Here is a 26,231-nt window from a genome sequence, read left to right on the forward strand (position 1 = left end):
CAGAAATTTTCAAATGATAACTTGATTTTAATAAAAACAACATTGGATCAAATGAAAGTTTAACTTTTAATACGTTTTCCAAAAATAATTTAACTTGTATCAAAAAGGTCTTAACTTTAGGACAGATCCAAGTCGAATGACCACATCTAAAACATAAATCTGAAGACATTAAATTAAATCTCTTTAATTTTTGAGGAGTTAAGTGTAATTGATGTAAACAATTATATTGTACTAATCTGTACCTTACATTTATAATATTAGTCATATTTTCTTTACATAAATTCCTCCAATCATTTTCATCTATTTTCCTATTCAAATCAGCTTCCTTTTTTTAAAAACTTTATTTATTCGTTCAAAAAACAAATAATATATGACATATACGACAATTAAACATGAACGTTTTTTTAATATATATTAAAAAAAAGAAAAGAACCCCCGCCCCCCACTTCAGCCAACTCTCCTAAGGAGAGCCATAAAAAAAGAAAAAAGAAAGAATATTAAAGAAAAAGTTAAATATACATATTAAAATCTAATCAATATAAATTGAAATGTAAATATTCTGAGTATAACAGCCACTTATTAATAAAAAATAATAATTATCATGTGAAACATACAAATTTTTTTCCATTATTAAACAATATTTCATCTCATTATCCCATTTATTATTATCAATCATATTTGTATCTTTCCACGTACTAGCAATACATTTTTTCGCTACGGATGAAGCTAAATATACAAAAGCAAGCTGGAATTTATCTAATCCCAAACCTTTCAGAAGTTGCAAGCTACCCAATAAAAATACTGTTGGATCTAAAACTATTTTAATCTTATACAGGTATTCTAAAAATGATTGAATTTTCTTCCAAAAAGATTGTATATGTATACATAACCAAACAGCATGAAAAAATGTTCCAACCGTATCACCACATCTAAAACACAAATCTGATTCATTAAAACCATATTTTTTTAAATTTTCAGGTGTCAAATATAATTGATGTAAAAAATTGTAATTAATCATTGCATAACGTGCATTTATCAATCTAGTTACACTATCGTAACAGATATCCAACCAATCATCTTCAGAAAAAATAAAACCAATATCCGCTTCCCATTTAATTTTAGATCTACCCCAACCCTTTTTATCCATACCATCCTGTAATATTCAAATCAGTTTCCCATTTCATTCTTGACTTATGAATATTTTGCTTAGACATTTTACTTTGTAATAATTTATACATCTCAGAAATAAATTTATTTTAATGTCCTTTAGTAAGTAATAACTCTAAAGCAGATTGCCTAGGTAATTTTAAACTGTAACCTAACTTTTCAATTAAAAAGATATGATTGCTTTAAGATTAAGACTGACCATGTATCAAATTGAATTTTTATGTTTAGCCCTGGCTATATCTAAGAAATGTTTGGCTATTACTGGGAAATCTGACTTAGCTCTAGGAATGCAAAGAAGGCATACTGAAATGAAATCTTATATCCCTCTTGAAAAGATAACATATAATTTAAGGTACAAATACCATTTTTATAAAAGTATGGAGCCCATATTTGAAAATTCTTAGTTTGAAGATTTGAGCTCTCAATCCATTCTGGTGAGACGTCTTGGTTTCACAGCCAAGCAGTATATATATAGATAGATAGATGAGCTCCTTCTTTTTTTTCTTTTAGTGGGTAGTTATAGGGGAAGGAGAGGGTGTATTAGTGGGGAGGGAGAGGGAGTTGGGGAGGGTTTGTTATTATTCACAAATATTTTTCTGTATATGAATTTTATTATAATTGATGTCATTGAGGTTTTAAAATTTTTAAATAATGTATTTAAGAAAAAATATTTGATTTTAGACTTGTCTGCCTTGTGTCCAGGTATCGTGACTACAGAGATGAATATACCCAAGAATATACTGTCCAGTTTTGGCATATTTTGGCTGCTCGTTTGGCCTTTTTACTATTATTTGAGGTAAAAAATACCTACATGGTAACTATTATTGGGGCAGAGATGAGTAATAGACCTCATTCATAGCAGTGCTGGAAATTAAAACTATAGCAGCTGTGTTTATTAATCTCCAAATTGAGAAAAAAATAATTATCTCTACCAGTGACATTAAAATTATCAGAAGAGTTTAGTTTCCCAAACCTTTCTTGCATAACAAATAGGTCCCTGGAAGGAAGTTACACCACATGGTAATAAAATCATGTGGACATGTTATTTATGCTCCCCTGTTAAACTAACACAGAGAGGAAAACTGAGGTCTAGATCTCTGCATAGTTCAGTTCATACCCCACAGGTGGAACAGTAACATTTGAGTATAGCCTATCAAAATGAAACTGACTTATTAGATGTCATATAGCTACCTTGATGCAATAGCATGTATTAATACAAACACTTTTCACATCTGTTTTAGAATATTGCTGTTTGCATCAAGTATCTTGCATCTTGGCATATCCCTGAAGTCCCAGTTTCAATTCGAAATCAAAATTTGCAGAGGACACATGAGCAATTAAATGAGGAGCTAAAGTAAGTTTTGCTTCTCTTAATTTTTTTTAAAAGTCTGTATTTAGGGAGTGATAACAATAATGTGTTTATTGTCACATACATTGTATAATGTACATATGCACCAAAATACTTATTTGCTTCAACTGAACAGGTACTGTAAAAAAAAAAGTGGAAAACTGCAATAGTATATTGGACATCAGGTCTCCCTTTATGCAGATGACCTCTTACTTTTCATTTCAGATCCAGTTGCCTCCACCCCTCCCCATATGATGTCATTACTTTCACAATTTGGTCAATTTTCAGGATATAAATTGAAATATACACAAAAATGAACTTCTTCCATTGAATTTTTCTGCAGCAATGTATGATGGTTCTCCTTTTAAGATTGTTAAAAATCATCTTACCTATCTTAATATTACAAAGAATTATAAACATCTTTTTAAAAATTTTTTTTATTTTTCACACTATGAACCATATTAATCAAAATACACACAAACATTTCCCTCTTGAATATACACAGTGTCATTTTCTCCTTTTCCCCCCTCCCTTCCCTCCCTCCTTCCCACTCCCCTCCAAACCTATTAAATGTTCAACATATACAATACAATAAACCCATTAAACAATGTCATCACACAATGAAAATAAACAAGAAAATTGTGTCATCTACTTTTACACACTGGATCAAGTAATTTTGTCTTCTCATTCTATCATTTTAGGGGGTGGGGGTGGTCCGCGGTAGACCCTCTCTGTTGTGTTCCATGTTCGGTTTCAAAATTTGTTCGAAAACTGAGACATTTTTTAAATTATATGTTATTTTTTCCAATGGAATACATTTATTCATTTTCATGTACCATTGCTGTACTCACAGGCTCTCTTCTGATTTCCAAGTTGACATTATACATTTTTTTGCTACAGCTAAGGCTATCATCATAAATCTTTTTAATGCTTCATCCAGTTTAAGGCCTAATTCTTTACTCCTTATATTACTTAGAAGAAAGATCTCTGGAATTTTTGGTATGTTGCTTTTTGTGATTTTATTTAATACCTGATTTATATCTTCCAAAAACTTTTTCCACTTTCTCACATGCCCAAATTGCATGTACTATTGTTCCCATTTCCTTCTGACAGCGAAAACATCTATCTGATAATGTTGGATCTCATTTATTTAACTTTTGGGGCGTGAGATATAGCCTATGTAACCAATTATATTGTATCATGCGTAACCTCGTATTTATTATATTTTTCATAGTTCCAGAGCATAACTTTTCGCATATTTCATTTTTTATCTTTATGTTTAAGTCTTTTTCCCACTTTTGTTTGGGTTTATAATTTCATCATTTTCTTTCTCTTGCAGCTTGATGTACATGTTTGTTATAAATCTTTTTATTATTGTTGTTTCTGTAATCACATATTCAAAGCTGCTTCCTTCTGGTAATCTCAGTCTGCTTCCCAATTTGTCCTTTAAGTATGCTTTCAGTTGATGGTATGCAAACATTGTACCATGAGTTAATCCATAGTTGTGCTTCATTTGTTCAAATGTTAATAAATTATTTCCCAAAAAACAATTTTCTCTTCTTTTAATTCTTTTTCTCTCCCATTCTCTAAAGGAAAGGTTACCTATTGTTAAAGGGGTTAGCTGATTTTGCGTTAATAATAATTTTGGTAGTTGGTAATTTGTTTTTTTTCCTTTCTATGTGAATCTTCTTCCATATGTTGAGTAAATGATGCATTACTGGTGAACTTCTATATTGCACCAGTTTTTCATCCCACTTATAAAGTATATGTTCTGGTACCTTCTCCCCTATTTTATCAATCTCTTTCCCTTGTTTGATAAAAATCTGATAAATACCTTAACTGTGCTGCTTTATAATAATTTTTAAAGTTTGGTAGCTGCAAACCACTTTGTTTGTACCATTCTGTTAATTTATCTAGCGCTATCCTCGGTTTTCCCCCTTTCCGTAAGAATTTCCTTATTATTCTCTTGAGTTCATTGAAGATTTTCTCTGTTAAGAGAATTGGTAGATTGAAATAGGTATTGTATCCTTGGGAAGATATTCATTTTAATGCAATTTACCCTCCCTATCAGTGTTAGTGGCAATTCTTTCCAATGTTCTAAGTCATCCTGTAATTTCTTCATTAATGGCTGATAATTTAATTTGTATAGGTGGCCTAAATTATTATCTAATCTAATATCTAGGTATTGGATTGCTTGTGTTTGCCATTTAAATGGTGATTCTTTTTTAAACTCTGTGTAATCCGCATTATTCATTGGCACTGCTTCACTTTTATTTGCGTTGATCTTGTACCCCGATATTTCTCCATATTCCTTCAATTTCTTATGTAGTTCTTTTACTGATATTTCTGGTTTTGTTGAGTATACTATGAAGTCCTCTGCAAATAAGCTGATTTTATATTCCTTAAGGAGAAGGAATTTTTATCCCTTTTATTTTATTTTCTGTTCTTATCAGTTCTGCCAATGGTTCTATTATAAACATCTTTTAAGGGAAATTATCTTGCTCTACTTAAACAAGTAAAGCATTCCCTGACCCAATGGTCATCTTTGTCCATAAATTTAGCAGGCCATATAAATTCTATTAAAATGAATATATTTCTTAAATATTTATATCTTTTTCTATCTCTTCCAATTTTTGTTCCTAAATCATTTTTTGACTTACTTGATTTGGCTATATCATCTTGCATATGGAAGGATAAGCATTCCCACCTTAAAGTTTTCCGACAAAGATCAAAGAGAGATGGTGAAATGGCTCTGTCTGATTTTAGATTTTATTATTGGGCAATCAATATACAAAATCTTACATTTTGGTCCTTTCCTCATAATCATTCTGAATCCCCCTTTGGGTATTAATGGAGCTGAATTCCCTGCAAATTTTGTATAATTTAGCACTTCCTGGCTCTTCACTTCCATTTTCAACTAAATTAATAGATAGTCCAATTGTTAAATATTCTATGAGAATTTGGACACAGTTTGGAAAACATTTTGCATTTCATAATTTCTCTCTTTCAAGCCCTATCACATCCATTCACTTTTTTCAACCTTTTTTACATGATGCTACTTTTCAAAGATGGTATAGAGAGGGTATTCAAATTTTTAAGGATCTGTTCATTTTTGGATGTTTTGCATAATTTGAGCAGCTTTCTGCTAAATTTAACCTGCCCAAATCTCATTTTTTTAGATATTTATACGCCCAGCATTCTTGAATCACAACTATCTAATTTTCTAAGAGAATCTGAATCAAATTTTGTAGATGTTTTTTAATTTAACACCTTCTCATAAAGGTTTAATATCTATCATTTACAAGAGATGTTTATGTTTAAATCAGACTTTGTTAGTTGGAATTAAAAATGCTTGGGAACAGGATTTAAATTTGACTATATCAGATGTGGATTTGGATACAAATTGGTTAATAGCTCTTCATTATGTGCTCATCATTATTTATAGAATTTATAGTGGTACATAGAGCACACATGTCTAAAGCTAAATTATCTTGTTTCTCATATGAATTCTTGTTGTGACAGATGTAAGAGCAGAGAAGCCTCATTAATTCATATACTAGAGAAAGTTTTCCATACTTTGTCAAAAATTTTTAACGTTACTTTAATGCCGCACAATGGAAGGAAATTATTCTTTCTCTGTATCTGCTTCAGAGTCGTGTTATCTCTTTTGCCTCTCTTTTGGTGAGGCATGCGATTTTATTTAAATGGAAGGATACTGCCCCACCTACTCATGATCAATGGTTGCGTGACCATGTCCTGTTTGAATATGGAAAAGATTTGTTAGTCAATTAATAATTAAGATTTCATACGTTATGGGGGTCATTCATGACTCACTTTCTTACTTTATAATTTCATTTCAATGTAATTAAATTGTGTGACCATGGATTTTTTTTACATGTTTTTTCCTACTTTCATGTTTCTTTAAATGTTAATCATGTAAAGCATCTGGCAATGCTATTAGGCAGGGGTTTTGAGTTTTTTTCTGTTTCTTTTAATTACTTTCTTTTCTCTTTTTTCTTTTTTTTGTTCTTTCTCTTTTTCTCTCCTTTTTGTTATTAGTTCTATTTTATTTATATATATATATATATATATATATATATACACCTCGAGCACTTTGAATATGAATTATTGATATGATTTATACCATGTATGTTTTTGTAATACTGAATGTTTTTTCAATTATGTATATTTATCTATATCTTTATTGAATTATCTGCATAAGTTCTGTTCTAATCAATTTTTTTAAATGCAAAAGATAGATATTAAATATGCAGTCATCCTAGTGCAAAAAAAATGACTGCAATAGTGCAGACAGTCCATGATTGGTGTAACAATGGAAGGTTCCAGAGCCTGATAACTGATGGGGAAGTAACAGTAGTTACTTGAAGAATTCTTGAACCTAGAGCTGTAGGTCTTCAGGCTACTGTAATTTCGGCCCAAAGGCATGCTGAGAAGAGGTTGAGACCATGGTGATGGGGTCCTTTATAATGTTGGCTACCTTCTTGAGGCAGCACCTCACATGGATGAGAGATCAGAGCTTTTGATTGGCCTGGATATGTTTGCTATCTTCTGAAGCTTTCTATTTTCCTAGGCATTCAAATTACCAAACTAGGCTATGATGCAACCAATAAGTACATTTTCCACAATGCACCTCTAGAGGTTTGCTAGAGTATTTTATGACATGCCACATCTCCCCACACTCCTTAGAAAGTGGAGGGATTGGTGTGCCTTCTTTATGGTTGCCTCAAGTAATAACAACTCCCAGGAACTTGAAAGCTTAACCCTCTTCACCTCCTTTTCATTCATGTGGATAGGTGTGAAGTCTCTTGACTTCATTGTGATAGTGTGTAACAATAACACTGTGAATATAGTCTGGCTCTTCGGATAGTTTGGATTGACTTTAAATATTATAGTTATAAATGTTGGTTAAACTTGATCTTTAATGTGACATTGACTTAATTATGAAAACATATCCATCATTACACCAAATATAGTTCATATATTATAACTACATTAGTGAAATTAAACTGGCATGATAGACCTGGTATAAGAATGTCTGTGATTACATAAGCTGTTGAGTTTTATTACATCTGAATCCTGACACTATAAAAAGATTTGGATGTTATCATACTACTGTTACTTCTCAAAATATCTTAAGTCACTCCTTAGCATTATATACATTTGAAATCTTCTTTCTTTGGCTTGGCTTTGCGGACGAAGATTTATGGAGGGGGTAAAAGTCCACGTCAGCTGCAGGCTCGTTTGTGGCTGACAAGTCCGACGCGGGACAGGCAGACACGGTTGCAGTGGTTGCAGGGGAAAATTGGTTGGTTGGGATTGGGTGTTGGGTTTTTCCTCCTTTGCCTTTTGTCAATGAGGTGGGCTCTGCGGTCTTCTTCAAAGGAGGTTGCTGCCCGCCGAACTGTGAGGTGCCAAGATGCACGGTTTGAGGCGATATCAGCCCACTGGCGGTGGTCAATGTGGCAGGCACCAAGAGATTTCGTTAGGCAGTCCTTGTACCTTTTCTTTGGTGCACCTCTGTCACGGTGGCCAGTGGAGAGCTCACCATATAACACAATCTTGGGAAGGCGATGGTCCTCCATTCTGGAGACGTGACCATAATCAAGGCAATCATTTTGCCAAACCAGGTTCTTTAAAAAAAAAAGCTGTGAGATGAATGTGCATTTCATCTGGTTTTAAATTTTTAAATTTTTTTTGAAATTGAAATATACAGCATGGTAACAATCCTTTTGGCCCATGAGCCAGTGCAACCCAATGACACCCAATTGACCTACACCCTCGGTATGTTTTGAAGGGTGGGAGGAAACCGGAGCCCCCGGGGAAAACCTCACAGACATGGGGAGAACATACAAACTCCTTGCAGAGAGCATGGGATTCGAACCCCATTCCCGATTGCTGTAACAGCGCTGCGCTAACCGCTTCACTGAATGTGCTGCCCTTGGATAGTAAAAGTTGTCTCGGAAAGTTTAAAAGGTGTTTTGAAACAAATTTTTAAAAATTATGCTTTACGAATCAAAACTATATCAATGATCTTGTTGATAGGTTATCATACTTTCAAAGTAAAATGTGGTGCAAAGCAGGAATTTTCAAGTAAAATATTTTGAACTTGCTTTTATTTTTCCCTTTAGGATGATTCCAATGAAAAGTGCAATAACTTCATTGAATAATTTATATTATCATCAACAACAACAACAACAGCAGCAGCAATTGATCATTTAGTCATTGAACAATGTGAAAATAAAAATGTTGCACCACAGTTATTTACTTGGGAAAGAATTGTCAACTTGTCGAGTTTTGGATAACATGACTGGATTAAAAAGTCAAGCAATTAAGACTTGTAAAAATACAACATTTCTAACAGTTAAATCCTGTCAGTGAAAAGAAAACATTGCTATATCACACTAGGCAGTAGATGAAAGAAGCTAGATTCTCTCCTGTTCAATGCAATCAAACCTATCAATGTTCACATTCAATTGTATGTTTAATCTATTAGTAACTTCTAAGATTAGTTCAAATCTGACATAACAGAAAGCTTTACTACTGCACATTTCAATTTTTAACCTAATCCAAGAGGCTATGAATCCACTCTGAATATAATTCTTGGAAGCCTGTAAGATTCCACCTGGGAAAATAGCTGAGTTGCAAACATTCAGGATTGAACACCTTTTCTTTTCCCACTAATTTTGCCATTTGCTCTGCATTACCTTCCATCATTTGTAAAGCCTAAGAGATTGTTGGCTGCCACTCTGAAAAATCACAGAGGATGTTTGGACCCCATTTGGTAGTTCCTCACAGTGGGGAACCTAAAAAGTTGTAATAAATCAGAATTTTTCTATTATTTTGTAGCTTCACTGATGCTCACCCTTTCTATCTGATTAGAATGAAAGATTGGAAAGGAGTTTAAATGACAACTGTTAAATGACACATGTTAGTATTACAAAACCACAATACAAAACTAAAGTTAAAATTTTGCATAATTACAATAATTTAGTCATGTCACAGTCAATGTTTTCTTGAATATACTGTAACTGAGAAAAACTATGAGACTAGAACAGATTCTTCAAAACTCCTTCAAACAGACATTAGAGTTACAAAATCCTTGATAGCTGGCTTTAGAGGCAGAAAAATATTTCTGTGAGTGTTGGAATCATTATTTCTGCTCTGTATTTTATGAAAAATTTTGCAATTTTATCCTCTCCCAAAAAAAAGCATTGTGCTTCATTGGGAGCAGTTTCTTGGGCCAAATGACTATTTTTGTGTTTAAGCACAGAGAGTGGATGTTTGCAGATAATTTAATCATGGATCATTTCCTCACTGATCCACCCCTTACTTAGGATCCACATATACTTCCCTGTTACAGTCGCTGAGTTGCAATTGATAATGAGAATAGTGGTTCAGTTCTCCTCCACTTTGTTCAGAGCATGAAGACCATTTGTATCTCCCAGCTACATATCTTACTGAGATCAGTTAACTTGATATCAACAGTGGAATCTTGTTTAAATTCATTAATATTGCAGTTGAGTTATCCTTGGTTATCAGACCAAGGGATCAGATGGGGCAATGCAGTGGAAATTATTGATAAAGTTCATGGCATAGCTTCAGGATTGTATTATGAAGAAAGGCAGCGAATTGCTTTTGATCAGGAGGCATATTTTGCAGGTTCGATTAGCTAATTCACCTTAACAGATGGAGAACACCAATTGGATTAATGTAACAGAAAAGACATTGAACTAGAAATTCTTTTGTATCTGGAAAGGACCATTAAATAGTGACGTGTAAGCAATGATTTTTGTCTTGAGCTTACTGCTGCAAAATTCTTTTGCACACAAATGATAAAGACATTTTTTATATGCACTTCTGTGTAATAAATAGGTTCATGGGGAGAGAGGGAATATGTTTGGGCAGGGACCTCTAAGTTGAATTGCACATTGAAGGTAGGAGGAGAAAAGTCACAATTAATTGCTGGTGGTGTCGATGTGAAAAACAATGGGAGATGGGGGTAGGCCCCTTAAAGGTAAGGAAGTTGGTGGCACCGTACTCCACAGGGTAGTGGGTCATTCTCAGGAAGAAGTTCAACAATTTATGCCAAAGTACCTCGTGCCATGAAGACTTGTGCAAAAATATCTTTTGATGTCTGGTCATGCTTATCCAATTGAAAATCATGAAAATAACATTCAAAGTTGTGCTAGACACCACCGTGTGTAAGGTATCTTAGGGCTTGATGACAAAGTAAAATGATGGACTTTGCAGTCCACATGGTTGCTGCCTGATTTTATAAACATGGTAGGGTTTATAGGCTCTTGTCTCTTTTTATCAGAATGAGCAATGAATTGGTGGCAACAATTGGAGGCCTATTGTTTATTATATGTTGCATTAATTCAATCTTTAAGACCCCGATTTAATTCTTTGGCTCAATTATAAAAATAAATCAGCCAAGTCTTTCCAATAGGTGGTTTAAAATCTTTAAAATTACCCCCATCCTCAATAGCATTATTCCCAATACCTTTGATATTAGTGGGCTCTCTACTTGTACCAGGTTTTGTACTAGATGCTCATCCTACATAAGTAGTTAAGCCAATCTAATCAAGCTGATCCTCTGCAAAAGGAGGAATGCACATTCTCAATGCCTACACACAAAGAATGGAGAACTGTCCTAAACTTGTTGACTATAAATAAGCAAGTTCAATTGAAATACAATTCTCATTTCAACATGTTGGTAAGGTTTTTCTCAATATTGTTGCAGTTTGGATGTTAGTTTATTTTACATTTTTCCTTTCTCAGTATAATTATCAATGTTGTGGTTTATGGAGTGCCAATTCACTTGGTTTGTGATTTAAAGCTTTTTTGTAGAAATGTCAACCACACATCACAGCCTTTTTTTTCCAATTGGATGTGCATTGCTGGTTTTTGATACAATTGTTTATAGATTGTAATAAGTCTGAAACTATTTGAACAATAAACACATGCACATCTGCACTGTTTTTAAGACCATTTTGATCTATGTACCTTAGATCATCTGATGGGCAAATCCCAACTTCGTACTGAACACCTCAATAATGTATTTTCTTACTTGAGGTTTGAGAAGCTTTCAGTATTGGAATAAGGACAATATCCTGTAAAAATTAAGCAAATATTTATTTAATATCACTTCTTTTGAAAGGTGAGTTATAGCAAACCACTCACCTTTGAATATGTAGCCAATTTATCTTCCAAAAAGATGGTGTATATTAATCCCCAATTGTGTTAGAAAGGACACTCTGCGGTATCAATCTAATTGAAATGTGGTTAAAAAGAAGATTGTAAAAATCAGTCATCAATCTAGACTAAATGGGGAAATGTAAAGTAGAAAAGACAAAAAAGTTTGGCAGCTTGGTGAAAGTGGGAGATAGATCAGGGCAAGAAAAAAATAAAATGAAAGGATGGAAATGCTGAACATCTTTGAAAATTGGGTTTACAGGAAGATGGGGTGAATATTAGTGGAATAGGAGATTAAAAGAAACATCTGCACAGTTAAAACCAATTCTACATACTTGGAAATGGAGATGATGACGGAAAGGGGATAAATCAGGAAAAGAAGGATTGGAGAAGGGATACTATTTGGATAAATAGAGAAAGGATGGGGAAGAGAAGAAATTGCCATTAAGTTGAGGAAAAGAAAGGTTTAAAAATGATAAGGGAGTACAGTATGGAAATAAAAGTTAATTTTGCCAACTTAATTGAAAGTAAATGTGAAATTAATCAGTGTTAATGATTTTTTACAAATAATATGATCCAAAACCTAGTCAACTAAAAGATCTAGGGTTAATTCCCAAGATCTTGGGAATTTGCTGGAGAAAATTAAGTGTAGGATTGTTGAGTGGTCATTTGGCAAAACCACCAAAGCGCACAAAATGAGATATAATCAAGTGACAAGCAGCTGTCCTTACTGGATAGAATGGACTAATATTTATTTATAAATTTAAGAATAAAATTAAGATGGAAACATAAAAATTGGGGAATATAAGTTCTGGATTGTGCACTCCTCTAATGACTAAAGAGGTCTTGCAACATGGTCACTCTGTTCGTGGCTGCAAGTTAAATCTTGAATCTTACAGTGGGAGCTAAAATAAAGAGTATGTATTTCTAGTGATCATCAGTAAAATACAAAAGGCAAACAAATAGTACATTCTGGTGGCAATCCAATATTTACAGTATGTAGCTAATTGAACGTGGGGTTCATAAAATGACTTTCAAGTTCTAATTGTACTTGACAGAAAATTAAATGATAGAAAGAAAATTAAATCAAATCAGTGGAGAGAAAAGGATTACATATTATAACATAATCACAATCTCAGACATTTGCAATCACAAACATTTTTGAAGTGTTGTCATTCATGTAATTGAAATATTGTGGTAGTTAATTTACACATCTGGCAGTGTTATAAGAACCATATTATCTCTATTTTAGTGTTTTATGAAAATAAAAATAGTGATTTGGAGAATTGGTGCCATGGAAACTTCATCATTCAAAAGAGACAAAGTAGCTGGAGCCTTAGTATCAAACAACAGGAGCACTTTAATAAAACACAGCGTGGAAATTCAAAGGAATAACATTAAGGAAGTTGACCAAAAGCATGGATAAAGTGCCATTTGAAATTACATCTAGGTATTGACTCAAAAGAGTCACTATTTAAGACAGTGAGTTGGAGGGATTTGGTTTCTGAACTTGCAGAAATCTACTCTAGATGGATATATATGCAGAGTTGAGATAGATTTTTGCACCACAGAGATCAGTGGTCATGGTGAAAGTGGAGTTGAGGACAGTAATGGGATCAGCTATAGTGTTATTAAATAATGAAGTAAATATAATAGCCCATATGGTCTATCATGCTTCTATGAGTGATGGGTTATATTGGAGAAACCAGAGAAACTGAGAATGTTCTTCAGAATGCAGAAAAATTAAGGTGCAACATGGCTGGGGTGTTCAAAGTTAAGTCTTGATCAAATAGATAAAGAAATTTGTAAGTGGCAAGCAGATTTATGATAATTACTAAATTAAGATAATTAGGGCAGAATTGTGGTGAGGAAATGAAGAGATTTTTATGCTTATGCAGCAGATTGTTACAATATGGAATGTTTGAATGAGTAGTGTAAGTACATTCATTACAAATTTAGAAAAGGATTTAGAAAACTAATTGAAGGGGTAATCTTTTAGCATTATAGACAATGATTGGGAGAGACAGCATCATCAGTTTTTTTCCATCAGAGCATTTCTGTGGGTGATAGTCGCTTCAGTGAGGGCAAGTATTGCCAGCACTTTTCTCATTTTTTTTCCACCATGGAGCAATCTGATGGATTATTTTGAGATAGATATCATGTGGCTAAGTGAGAGAGAATAAGAGCATTGTTTGGTGGTCAGATGAGAATTTATAGTCTTTGCAAGTGACTTTTTTGCTATTTACTCTTAAAGATACTTTGCTGGGAGAATGGAGTTGAAGCACTTCTTCACATCGATGGGGACTCAAAATTCAGCTGATCTCTATAATGCAAGAAATTCCACATCTGTAAAAATAGTAGGTGTTTTTGGAAAGTTGGTTTATTCCATGCACATTTAAATTAATTTGTAAACATATCCTTTCATTGCATTTTACATTTCAAACTGCTAATTTTTGTTTTTCTATAAATTTCCTGCTAATTTGGTATGTTTTAACTGAATTTATTTTAATTTAATTTTAATTTTGATATTCAGTATGATTACAGTGCTTCCGGCCCATAAGCCCTGCCACCCAAATATCACAATTTTTGAAGGGTGAGAGGAAACCCATACAGACACAGGGAGAACGTACAAGCTCCTTATAAACAGCGCCAGATTTGAACCCGAATCACGGGTGCTGTAATGCTATTGTTTTTTTTCCCCTTGGGCGTGCTCATCATCTAATTGGTCACGTAACATAAACAAAAAAATAATTGGGGCTTGGTTCAGGGACTGCATACATTGTAGTCCTTGTAAAATAAATACCAACAATTTGCCTTTCTAGTAGCTTGCTGGATAATGTAAGAAAAACATTGATTCATATACTAGGGCACCTATTTTTCATCTGCCATTGCACTTTCACTCTCCCTCTACAACCTTTTGAAATGTTCCCCACTGCCACCTAGCTTTGAAATTATGTTTCCAATCTTAATAATTCTCCGCTTTCCAATTCTAGCATTTTTTTGCTCCACCAGTGATGGCTAACTCTTCAGTTCCTACAACTTAAACTGTGAAATTTATTATTTCAATCCTCTCCAGAATTGTCTCTTAAAATGTAACTTTAAAAATATTTTTTGGATTCCTGTACAATCCTGTGTAGTGACTTTTGTCTCATAACTATTCCTGTGAAGGGATGGAGACCTTTTTGAGACAATGTTAACAGTGCCACATAAATGTTAGTTATTATTGTTATCAATAACATTTTATCCTTGAGCAAACAATGAGCTGCTGGATAAACTTAGTGGGCCATGCAGCATTTATATGTAAAATAGTTAATGTTGCAGGTCAGGACCCTTTATTTGAACTAAAGTATGATGAGAAGATATCAAATATATCAACCTGTGAAAGCAGCTGGGAGGGAATAAGAGGTGATGAGGTATTGGACATAGGTGGGAGAAGTGGAAAAACAGATTGAAGAAACAACTGAAGGCATCAGTGAGAAATTAGAAAGAAACGTAAAGGAGAGATGGAGGAGCACAGTGGAATTAAGTGGGCATGGGATTACCCAAAATTAAAGTTATTTTGCTTGGCTTTGGGTTTAAGGATGTTCAAGGGGAAAATGAAGTGCATTTGCATTTGGCCTCACTCTGACAATGAATAAGCCCAAGGACAGTCATGACAGTGTGGGAATGGTGAGGGAAATTGAAATGGTTAGATATGGGAAGTTCAGGCTTAGAACCACACAGGTGTTCAGTAAATCTGTCATCCAATCTCTCTGATGTAGAAGAGGCAAGATCGAGTGCTCCTAATGCAGTAGACTAAATTGGCTGAAGTGCATGTAAAGCTTTGCCTTGTTTGGAAGGTCTGTTTGTGGCTCTGGACAGAGTATGGGGTGAGATGTACACTTCCCTATGTTCACAGGAAAAGTGAATGTGCAACAGCACCCCTATGTAAATCAGCATGGAATTAAGAAGGGAAATTGTTGGTATTTATTGTCTGAGGAATACAAGTGTAGAGATGTAAAATAGAGGCATCTGGAATATTGTGCAATTATAGTAGGAAGTGCCTAAGCAGTGGAAGAGCAGACCAGGGAATCTCAAAGAGGCTGATCCCTGGAAAAAAGTGAATTGGGTTGGAGAATGGAAGATCTATCTGGTAGTGGGATCAGTCTGAATTTAATGGTGGTAGTGTCAGAGAATAATGTGTCAGATACGGAGGCTGATGGGATGGAAATTGAAGAACCAAAGGATTCTGGTATGGTACATGGGCAGAAGTAAGAAAAATAGAGGAAATATGGGTGCAGGCTTTATCAATGATGGTTGGGAGTAATTGACGTTCATTAAAGAAAGAAGGCATTTCGAATGCCCTGGTGTAGAAGGACTCATCCTGGGAATAGATGGAGAAATATTGGGAGGAAGGAATTGCATCCTTCCAAAAGATATGGTGGGAAGAGATGTAATCCAGGTAACTGTGGGAGACAGGTTTGGAATTGAATCTTCGTGCGTCACTGATTTTAGCTGTTTCCAGCATATCCTCTTTTTTGTGAATATGTTCTTCCGCTTTTTCACGTCATTTGATTAACATCTCTTCCTATTTAGTCTTTGGCCAAAATGTAGCCTGTCCACGCTTTCTGATACGCTGATTACTATTGGCTGTTTACCGTCACGTGCGAACTTGCCCCTTTCACCCAGTCCAGATCGTCAATCGACAAGAATAATGATCGAAATCAGGGCCCGTGACCTTCCCTGTGATTCCTATTCACTCTCTGGCGTCCCCTCACCGCTCCCGGTCCGCCATTGTTCTTTGCCACTCCCCGAGACTCACCTGTCCCTTTGCTGTCGTGTCCTTGGACTGGTCGGCTGCGGGAGTTGTAGTCCAGGTGAAGCTCCGTGCAGTTCGGAGATCAGCCCCTGGACTACAAACCCAGCGTGCACAGCGCACCGTCCGCTCGAGTATACACCTGCTGTCGACGGGAACAGTAAGGAAGCTGTTAATTCCTTGCGATAAGTTAAGATAATAAGTTGAGAAAAAGAGAAGTTGTTCGGATTAGGCTGGAAAATGTATGAGTTATTAGCCACAAGTTAATTTTGAAGAGGGATTGAACTTGCATTCTTGGTCTCAGGAACGAGCTGAAAATCGATGGGTGAAGTCGATATTAGAAGACATGCTTGGATTTAAAACGATGACCTGCTTGGATTCATCATGCAGGTAATGTTTGTGGCATGGTCCCACACCTGGACAATCCACCACGTTTGACGACCCTCTGCACTTGTTGGACCGAGCCGCAAGAACCTCGGAATTTATAGTTGGTGAGCCTGAACTTTAACTGACGGACCATTCCCGTGCTCCATATTGTGTGGAGAAAAACAAGAATAAACAGAGTACGTTGATATCATGTGGGAAAGCAATCTGTTTACCTGGGCCAGGGTTTCCTGTTCAATACTGTCACTATGTATGCCGATCACTGATGCTGTTAAAGGAAACCACCTGATGGAAAGTGGCCTATCAGAATCAGGTGAGATCAGCAAAAGTATCTTTAGTATTGAAGCATGTGTTTTGCCATTTAAGTGTCTGCACCTTTTTTGTAAACCTTGACAAATTCAAATTCTGTACGACAACTTGTGTCAGAAGCCATGAGTAAATGTGAAAGACCTCTTAAGCTAAAGTAAGAAGTGCACACCAGCACCATTTAATGAAAACTGGCATTTATACTGGGCCATTAATGAGGTTAAAATGTCCCAAATCAAGAAAAAAGGATCAGCAGCGGGGAAACACATAGTCTTTTAGATTGAAAGAAATGGAGTAAAAAGTAAATACAAATGGAGCTCATTTGCCAGAATCAGCTCAGATACACATTTCTCTCCACGTATGAATGCTTTTGTATCCAGTTAAAAGGAAGAATCGCAGGTCAACTTGCAAGCATTGTTCAAAGAATCATAAAGTCTGAAGGATGGAAGAGGCAATTCAGCAGGTACTTCTTTGTGTATGTATATTCTAAATTTAGTTCACTACATGAATTATGTCATTTTAAAAAATAAGGTGTATTAAATCTTATTTAATATATTAAAATTATGGACACCTACAGCACAGAAGCATGCCCTTTGTATCACCTTGTTCATGCCAACCCACTGTACTAATACTTGTTGCCTTCTATGCTATGGTGATTCAAGTCTGAGTCTAGATTCTTAAATGTTGTGAGAGGCTCTACCTCTCCCAACTCTTCGAGAGGTGCATTTTCAATTTCATTTTCATTACATCCTGACTGAGCCTCCTATTCCCTTATCTTAACACCGTTTTAGATGTCTCAACACAAGAAGGAAAAATGTTTCCTATTAACTCTGCCCATTATAATTTTGTACACCTTGTTACAAAGACCATTTACAAACAAGCCATCTTTGATTATTTATAATATTGGCTTCTTTACCATGCCTAAAGCCATCCCATATGTTGCTGGACAGAGACATTGTTTACAACTTTCATGTAAAACAATTTATGGCTAATGCCTATAATTTCTTCTTTTCACTGACCACCAGCACTTGACCACCTGTCAAGTTTATTGTCATCTCATTGTACAAGTACAACCCAACAAAAGTGTTCACCAGTCCTTGGTGTAAAACATGCAGTCACACAACCAGACATAACACATATAGCCAAACAATACACATGCAGGACAAATATTTCATCAATACAAATGGATATTATTTTGTACATATGAGAATCTCAGATGGTTATTCTGGTGATTCTTTTGGTTGTTCAGCATTCTCACTGACCATGGGAAGAAGCTCTTCCTCAGCCTGGTGGTGCTGGCTCTGATACTCCTGTATCTCTTCCCCATAGGGATCAGTTGAAAGATACTGAATGTAGGGTAGAAGGGGTCCTCAATGATTTTGCACACTCTCTTCGGACAATGATCCCAATAGATCACATAGATAGGGGAGGGAGACTCTCATGAGCCTCTCTATGGCTCTTATGGTCCTGTGGATTGACATCCAGTCCTTTTCTCTGCAGCAACTGTACCACACTTTGATGCAGCCAGCCAGGAGCTTCTATAGGTAAAGCTCATTAAAAAGATGATGTAATGGTGGCCGGTAGATTTGCCTGCTTCATTCTTCTCAGGAAGAGCAGTTGCTGTTGTGCCTTTCTGACAATTGAGGAGATGTTGAGTGTCCATGATTGGTTACTAGTTAAGTGAACTCCAAGGAATTTGGTGCTTTCCACTCTCTCAACTACAGAGTTTATGTGTAGTGGAGGTGGTCATTCCTGGTCCTCCTGAAGTGGGCAATCACCTTGAGACTCGGGTTGTTATGTCAAGCTTTCAAGATATTTGAGATTTTCCACCTCTTCTCTGCAGTGCGACTCATCGTTGTCACTGATGAGGCCAACGACTGATGTATCATCTGCAAACTTGATGACCCTGTTGAAGCTGGATCTGGCGACGCAGCCATGGGACAGTAGCGTGAACAGGAGTGGGCTGAGCCCACAGCCCTGAAGTGCACCAGTGCTCAGCGTGACAATGCTCAACGTTCTGCTACTGACCTGGACGGACTGTGGTCTTTCCATTAGGAAGTCCAGGATCCAGTTACAGAGAGGGGTGTAGAGTCCCAACAAGGACAGCTTCCCCACCAGCCTTTGGGGAATGATTGTATTAAACACTGAGCTGAAGTCAATGTATGGGGCAATGTTCTCCAGGTGGTGGATCAGGACTGAGTAAAGCAACAAGGCTATAGTATCTTCTGAGGAAAGATTTCTTCTCTAGACAATTTGAAATGATTCCATCATCTCTGGGAGGTGCTCAAAGGATTTCATAATGATGGATGTCAGTGCCACAGAGCAGTAGTCCTTGAGGTCTGTTATTATTGCTTTCTTGGGCACTGTGATGATGGTGGTTGTCTTGAATCTTATAGGAATGATGGACTGCTGCAGTGAGGTATTGAAAATGTCTGAAGACCTCCATCAATTGGCCTGGGCAGTCCTTCAGTACCTAACCAGGTGTGTGTCTGGTTCTGCCACCTTTTGTGGGTTCACTTTGGATAGGGTTCTCCTCACCTTGGCTGCAGCTGAACAGGGGGCCCATTCATCCGGGGGACACGGAGATTTCTTTAGCATCATCCTTTTCTTCTCACCAAACCGTTCATAGGTCTTCAGTCTGTCCAGAAGGGAGGTGTCATTGTCTTTAACTCACAAGGTTAACTTGTGATCCGTTATAGTCTTGATCCCTTGCCACATGTGCCTCGTGTTTCACTGCTGTGTTTTGGAACTGGTTGTCATGTGATAAAGGTACTGGATTTTATCCGCTGTTGATCCCCTGGATCAACATGGTGGCGCTGCTACAAGTGAATAAGCACCAGTTACTGGTGGAAGAATAGGGTAGAATCCTTTTTCGCAAAAGTGCAGCCAAGAATATTGTTGTTCAGATGATGGGATTAGACATGGTCATTATTACCTTCAGTGATTGAATACTGGTTGCCTAGGTCCAGACAAAATGAACAAGATTTTAAAAGACTTGTGGTATCTATGTGCACTATATTTCAAAAAGATGGAAATTTGGTTGTGTTTAAGTTATCTGTTCTGTTCACCCAGAGGAAACACTTTGCTGGGACATTGCTTATGGATAAGGATGCAGTTATTCATGAACATAGAATGTCGCAACACAGGTCCAGGCTTTTCAGCCACAATGTCTGTGGTGAATATGATGCTAAATTGAACTAAATCTCTTCTGCCTGCCTGCACATGATTCATATCCTTCTATTTCCTACATATTCATATCTTTGTATAAAAGCCTCTTAAATGCTACTATAGTATCTGCTTTCACCATTTATCACCATATATGTAAATTTAAAAAAAAACTTGTCCAGACGTTTTCTTTAAACACTACACAAGGATGCAGAAGAAACTCAGCAAGTCATGCAGCGTTCTTTTATGTTGTAAAGATAAAGATACTTAACCAACATTTCAGCCTTAAGCCCTTCAGAAAGGTGATCCAAAAGCAGTCAGGCACAGGGAGTAGCACAGGGCCACAGGCAAGAGATAATCGGTGGATAAGGGTGGGAGGGCACAAGATAAGAAAAGCTGAGGAGTAATAGGGGAGGGAATAGCACTGAATAGAGAAGGTGTGAGATTGAGAGATGGTGGAATGGAGGGTTGGGACTGTGGAGGGGGGACATGGAGGGCTGGATAGGTCAGAGGGTGGAAGTAATAGATAGAATAGGTCAGATGAGGGAGTTTGAAGGTAGGGGGTGAGAGGATCTAAAGGCTGGGGGGTGAGGGGATAAAAAGGGGAAGCTCCGAGGGGATTTGGGGGAGATGAGAAGGTCTGAGAACTAGGGGAATGGGAAGTTTAGGGAGAGGAAAAAGGCTGAAGATCAGGACCTCTTAGGTGGTCATCTCTGGATTTCTCAGGGTATCATAAGCAAGGGAAGTCCGAACAGGAAGATGGTGCAGACAAATGTGTGGCTGAGGAGATGGTGCAGGGACAGAATTTCAATTTCTTTGATCATTTGAGCCTTTTATGGGAAAGAGGTGACATGTATAAGTGGGATGGGTTGCAGCTGAACTGGAGGGAAACCAATATCCTGGCAGGGAAGTTTAATGCTAAGGGAGGGGGAGATTTAAACTAGGTTTACAGAGGGTGGGAAGAATAATGAAGAGGTTGTTTGTGCCCAAGTAGAGACAGCTGGTAGGGAGTTTGTGTGGAAGGACAGGCAGATAGGGAAAAATTGCAGCAATTGGGATGAGTTGCAATGCAACAGGGATATAGAAAAATTAACAAATACAGGGCATAAGAAATAAAGTGGATGACCTAGTAGTACAGCTGCAGATTGACAGGTATGATATGGCCATTAACAGAGTTATGGCTAAAGGATGGATGTCATTGGGAACTGAATGTCCAAGGATACACAGTGTATCAAAAGGATAGGCAGGTAAGCAGAAGGGGTGATGTGGTTGTGTTAGTTAGGAGTGACATTAGGGTTACATAAGGATCAGAAGATATAGAATCATTGTGGGTTGAGTTAAGAAATAGGAAAGGTAAAAGGACACTGTTGGCACTTATCTACAGACCTCCAAACAGTAGCTGAGAAGTGGATAACAGATTATAACACCAAATAGAAAAGGCATGTCAGAAGGCTAGTGTTATGGTAGTCATGGGGAATTTTAGCATGCAAGTAGATTGGAAAAACTGAATTGGGACTGGATCACAAGAGAGAGAATTTGTAGAATGCCTACGAGATGGCCTTTTAGAGTAGTTTGTTGATAAGTGGCTGTATTAGATTGGATGTTGTGTAATGCACCATAGGTGATTTAGAGGGCTTAGCTTAAAGGAGCCACGAATAGGTGGTAATCACAATATGATTGAGTTCAATTTTATATTTAACAAGGAGAAACTAAAGTCAGATATGTTGGTATTTTAGTGGAGTAAAGGGAATTACTGAGGCATGAGTGAGGAACTGGCCAAAGTAGATTGGAAGGGGGCACTAGTAGGGAGGGCAGTGAAGCAACAATACATGGAGTTTCTGTGAGAAATGAGGAACTTGCAGGATAGATGCATACAAAAAAAAAGAGGAAGTATTCATATAGAAAAATGACACAACCATGGATGACAAGGGAAGTCAAAGTAAAAGAGAGGGCCTATAAGGAAGCAAAAATTAATGGGAAGAATGAGGACTGGAAAGTTTTTTTAAAAAAAACTTTCATCTGTCTTCACTGTGAAAGGCATTAGCATGTCCAAGGACATCAGGGAAGGGAAATGAGTGCAGTTGCTATTTCGAGTGAGAAGGTGCTCAGAAAGCTGAATGGTCCAAGAGTTGATAAGTCTCCCAGACCAGATAGAGTGCCTCCTGGTGTTCTGAAAGAAGTTGTGGTAAAGATTGTGGAGACATTGAAAATAATTGTTCAGGAATCATTAGATTCAGGCATTGTTATGGAGGACAGGAAAATCATAAATGTCACCCCACTATTTAATAAGGGAGCAGAAAGGCCAATATCGATGGTTGGGAAGATGTTGGAGTCAATTATCAAGGATCAGGTAACATCGTATGGAGGCACATGAAAAGATAGGCCAATGGCACCATGGTTTCCTTAAGGGAAAATCTTGCTTGACAAGCCTCAAGACTATAAGACACAGGAGTGGAAATCAGCAATTCAGCCCCTCAAGTCTGCCCCGCCATTCAAATCATGAGCTGATCCATTTTCCCATGCAGCCTCACTGCCCGGCCTTCTCTCCATAACCTTTGATGCCCTGGCTAATCGTACCTAGCAATCTTTCCCTTAAATATACCCAATGGCTTGGCCTCCACAACCACGTGTGGCAACAAATTCCATAAATTCACCATCCTCTGGCTAAAGAAGTTCTTATGCATCTCTGTTCTAGGTAGATGCCCTTCAATCCTGAAGTTGTGCCCTCTTTTCTGAGACTCTTTCACCATGAAAAACAACCTTTCTGCATTTACTCTGTCCATGCCTTTCAACATTCAACATGTTTCCATGAGATCCCCTCTCACTCTCCTAAATTCTAATGAAAACAGGCCAAGTGCCACCAAATGTTCCTCATATTTACAATACTTTCATTCACAGAATCATCCTAGTGAACCTTCTCTGAGCCCTCCCTAGCATCAGCAGATCCTTTCTCAAATGAGGAGCCTAGAACTGCTCACAAATCTCCAAGTGAGATCGCCAGTACCTTATAAAGCCTCAACATCACATCCCTGCTCTTGTCCTCTATTCTCCTTGAAATGAATACCAGCATTGCATTTGCCTTCTCCACTACTGACTCAACCTGCAAGTTTACTTTCAGGCTAACCTGCACAAGGACTCCTAAGTCCTTTTGCATCCCTTTGCATTTTCAGCTTTCTCCCCATTTAAAAAAAAAAGTCTGCCTATTTATTTCTTCTACCAAAGTGCATGACCATGCACTTTCCAACATTGCATTTCATTTGCCCTTCTCTGCCCATTCACCTAATTTGTACGTCCTTCTGCAGCCTCAGTTTCCTGTACACTATCTGCTCCTCCACCTATCTTCATATCATGTGCAAAATTGACCACAAAGCCATTCATTTCATAATCTAAATCATTGATATACAAGGGGGGGGGGGGGGGGGGAAGCGGCCCTAGCACCACTAGCAACTGGCAGCCAACCACAATATGATTCCTGTATTCCAATGCTCTACAAACACTATAAAGGTGTTGCGCTAACCGCCACACCAACCATGACGCCACAATATTGATTGTAATTAACTGAGGACCCAGCACTGATCTTGTGAGCACCCCACTAGTTACAGGTTACCAATCCAAAAATGGTCTATTATTAAACAATCTGGACTTTCATTTTAGTTGACCCACATCCACATTTACCTTCAATGCTGGGGGTTCTTGCCTTGTGCAGTAATTTTTTTTGTGTGGCACCTTATCAAAGGCCTTCTGTATCACTACAAAGTGCTACCAACTATTTTGTAGATAATGGATTGCAGTAATGTGCATGTTTTTCTTTCTTTAGATGGTCCCTGTAACTTTTCTCTTAAGTTCCTTGTGCCTTCTACAAATGAGACTTACAAGCTTTCCATTGGATCCTGGTTTGTGTTGAATTGTACAGTGAAGCTCCTCTATGATGAGAAGTTCAATTTGTGTGATCCAAGCATCCTGTGGATTAAAGACCAGCATGTGATCAACAGTAGTAAATACTCCCAGATTGGTGAGAGTAGGTAATGTACTTAATCATGATTTAATTCCCTTGTTCCCAAGTGAGCATATATGGGCAACACAAAATTTGGTTTAATTGAATTGAGTGTTTATAACATGCCAAAATACAGCAGAAAGCACACAAAACAAAACTATCAAGGAAATTCAACTTGTCCAGCAGATACTGCCATAATAACAAATAAATAGACCAATAAATGTGTAACAATAGTCAAATAGTACGGGGTTATAGAGAAAATCTAAAACGTAGTGCAGGAAATAGAGAAAAATCCAATGCAAGGGCATTATCTTTAGCCAGTGAGATACATCCAGGAGTCCGATAACATTAGGAAATCACAAATCTGGAGGTTTGTGTCCTCGCACATGTGGATCTTCTGCCCAATGGAAAGGGGAAAAGAGAGTATGATTGGGGTGGAATGAGTCCTCTAATATTTTAGATAGCAAGAGTCAATGGAGGGAATGGCCTGAGCTGTATTTACAAATTTCCAGTTTCTTACATTCTTGGGTAGAGCAATTTCCTTACCAAGCCTGTGATGCAATCAGACAGGATGTTTTCTATGGCGCAACTGTAAAAGTTGGTAAGAGAACTTGGGGACATTCCAACTTTACTCAAGCTTCTGAGAAAATGGAGACTGGTTGCTTTTTTTAGTTAAATGTCATTAAACCAGGATATTTTGTTGGTGATACATACTCCTAAGAACTCAAAACTTTCCACCAACTTCACCTCAGCAAGGTTAATTTATATGGGGACATGTCATCTCAGTTTTATGAAATCCACGATCGGATCCTTCCTTTTGCTAATGTTGAAAAAAAGATGTTTATCTTGACCCTGTGCCAACAGGCTTGTTACTCCATCCTACACACGTTTTAGATCCAGATTGTGTTTGAGTAATATTTGCCCATGCAATTGTGATTATATAGATACAAGAGTAAGGAGGTCTGTATGCAGCCTTATGGGGCAGAGGTGTTCAGTTTTATCATGGAGGAGGTGTTGTCACCAGATTTAAAAATAAGTTTCTTTGCCTAAAGGTGAGAGAGTTGTAATGAAGGTTCAGAGCTGGCAAGAGAGTATATTCAGAAGTAGTTCCAGTGAGGTATAGGAAAAAGTGGAGTAATAAAATTTGAACTCAAATTTAGATGCAAGACTGTCCCAAGATTAATTATCAATAGTATGTTGGCAAAGATGTCAACAAATTCCATACAATAGATAACTGGGGGCAAAAACTGATTTTGTTGAATAGAGAGCAACCCTAACCCACACCCTTCAAAGTCAAGGGGCAAGAATGACACTGAGCCTAGCACAAAATGAAGAAATTCTGCTTGAGGATGAACATAGAAGAAGAGTAATTTTCAAGTGGTAATGTAGTCAGTCGCTCCTGCGACTGAGAAGACCAGGTCCAAAACAGGCTTTGCATCTAGTAAAAACACACAAATGCTGGAGGAACTCATCTGGTTTTGCAACATCCATAGGAGATAGATATATTACTATTGTTTGGGGCCTGAGCCCTTCTTCAAGGAGGATATTGGATCTATATTATTAGATAATGTCACTGATTCCCTTTCTTCCTTGTTCATCAGGGTTAAAAATGTTTCAGAAAAGATTCTCTCCAGCTTCCTGAATGTCACCGTGTCTGATGAGGCTGATTATGGGACCTTCGCCTGTCGTGTAAGAAAAGAATCCATGACCTTCACACTGGAAAAAGCAAGTGAGTCCAACATTGTTAGACTTTGGCTCCAGTGTTTTTTTTTTCCTTTTTGGATCCTCAGATTTTGTTCATCTTGAGGTGTGTTGTTTGGTTGGAGAAGACTTGACCTTGTATTACCAGCACCACA

At 37.0% G+C, this 26,231-nt stretch overlaps 2 protein-coding genes and 1 long non-coding RNA gene across 8 annotated transcripts in view; 2 read left to right on the plus strand and 1 right to left on the minus strand.

The window, feature by feature from the left end:
• Positions 1–11,517, plus strand: part of LOC138744625 (anoctamin-9-like) — a 121,776-nt gene extending 110,259 nt beyond the window's left edge. For 2 of the 3 annotated variants that reach the window (XM_069901064.1, XM_069901075.1), the window contains exons 22-24: positions 1,870–1,963; positions 2,409–2,521; positions 8,665–11,517. In XM_069901064.1, the coding sequence (XP_069757165.1) occupies positions 1,870–1,963; positions 2,409–2,521; positions 8,665–8,755 (298 nt within the window). In that variant the 3' untranslated portion in view covers positions 8,756–11,517. Of the gene's footprint in view, positions 1–1,869; positions 1,964–2,408; positions 2,522–8,664 lie in introns of those variants that run through there. The other variant, XM_069901082.1, reaches the window with a different exon arrangement.
• Positions 8,695–16,776, minus strand: LOC138744649 (uncharacterized). 2 transcript variants are annotated; one of them, XR_011345676.1, is made up of 3 exons: positions 16,533–16,776; positions 11,543–11,649; positions 8,695–9,339 (listed from the first exon to the last, which is right to left on the minus strand). It is a non-coding gene; the product is annotated as an uncharacterized lncRNA (long non-coding RNA). The 2 variants fall into 2 exon arrangements; XR_011345674.1 differs by lacking the exon at positions 16,533–16,776 and adding an exon at positions 16,369–16,518.
• Positions 16,367–26,231, plus strand: part of sigirr (single immunoglobulin and toll-interleukin 1 receptor (TIR) domain) — a 33,763-nt gene continuing 23,898 nt past the window's right edge. Inside the window, exons 1-4 of one of the 3 annotated variants that reach the window (XM_069901102.1) lie at positions 16,389–16,686; positions 16,831–17,223; positions 24,199–24,403; positions 25,977–26,104. In XM_069901102.1, the coding sequence (XP_069757203.1) occupies positions 17,103–17,223; positions 24,199–24,403; positions 25,977–26,104 (454 nt within the window). In that variant the 5' untranslated portion in view covers positions 16,389–16,686; positions 16,831–17,102. Of the gene's footprint in view, positions 17,224–24,198; positions 24,404–25,976; positions 26,105–26,231 lie in introns of all 3 variants that reach the window. The other 2 variants (XM_069901107.1, XM_069901093.1) reach the window with 2 other exon arrangements.

This window comes from Narcine bancroftii, chromosome 1 (genome assembly GCF_036971445.1).
Source record: "Narcine bancroftii isolate sNarBan1 chromosome 1, sNarBan1.hap1, whole genome shotgun sequence".
Lineage (NCBI taxonomy): Eukaryota > Metazoa > Chordata > Chondrichthyes > Torpediniformes > Narcinidae > Narcine > Narcine bancroftii.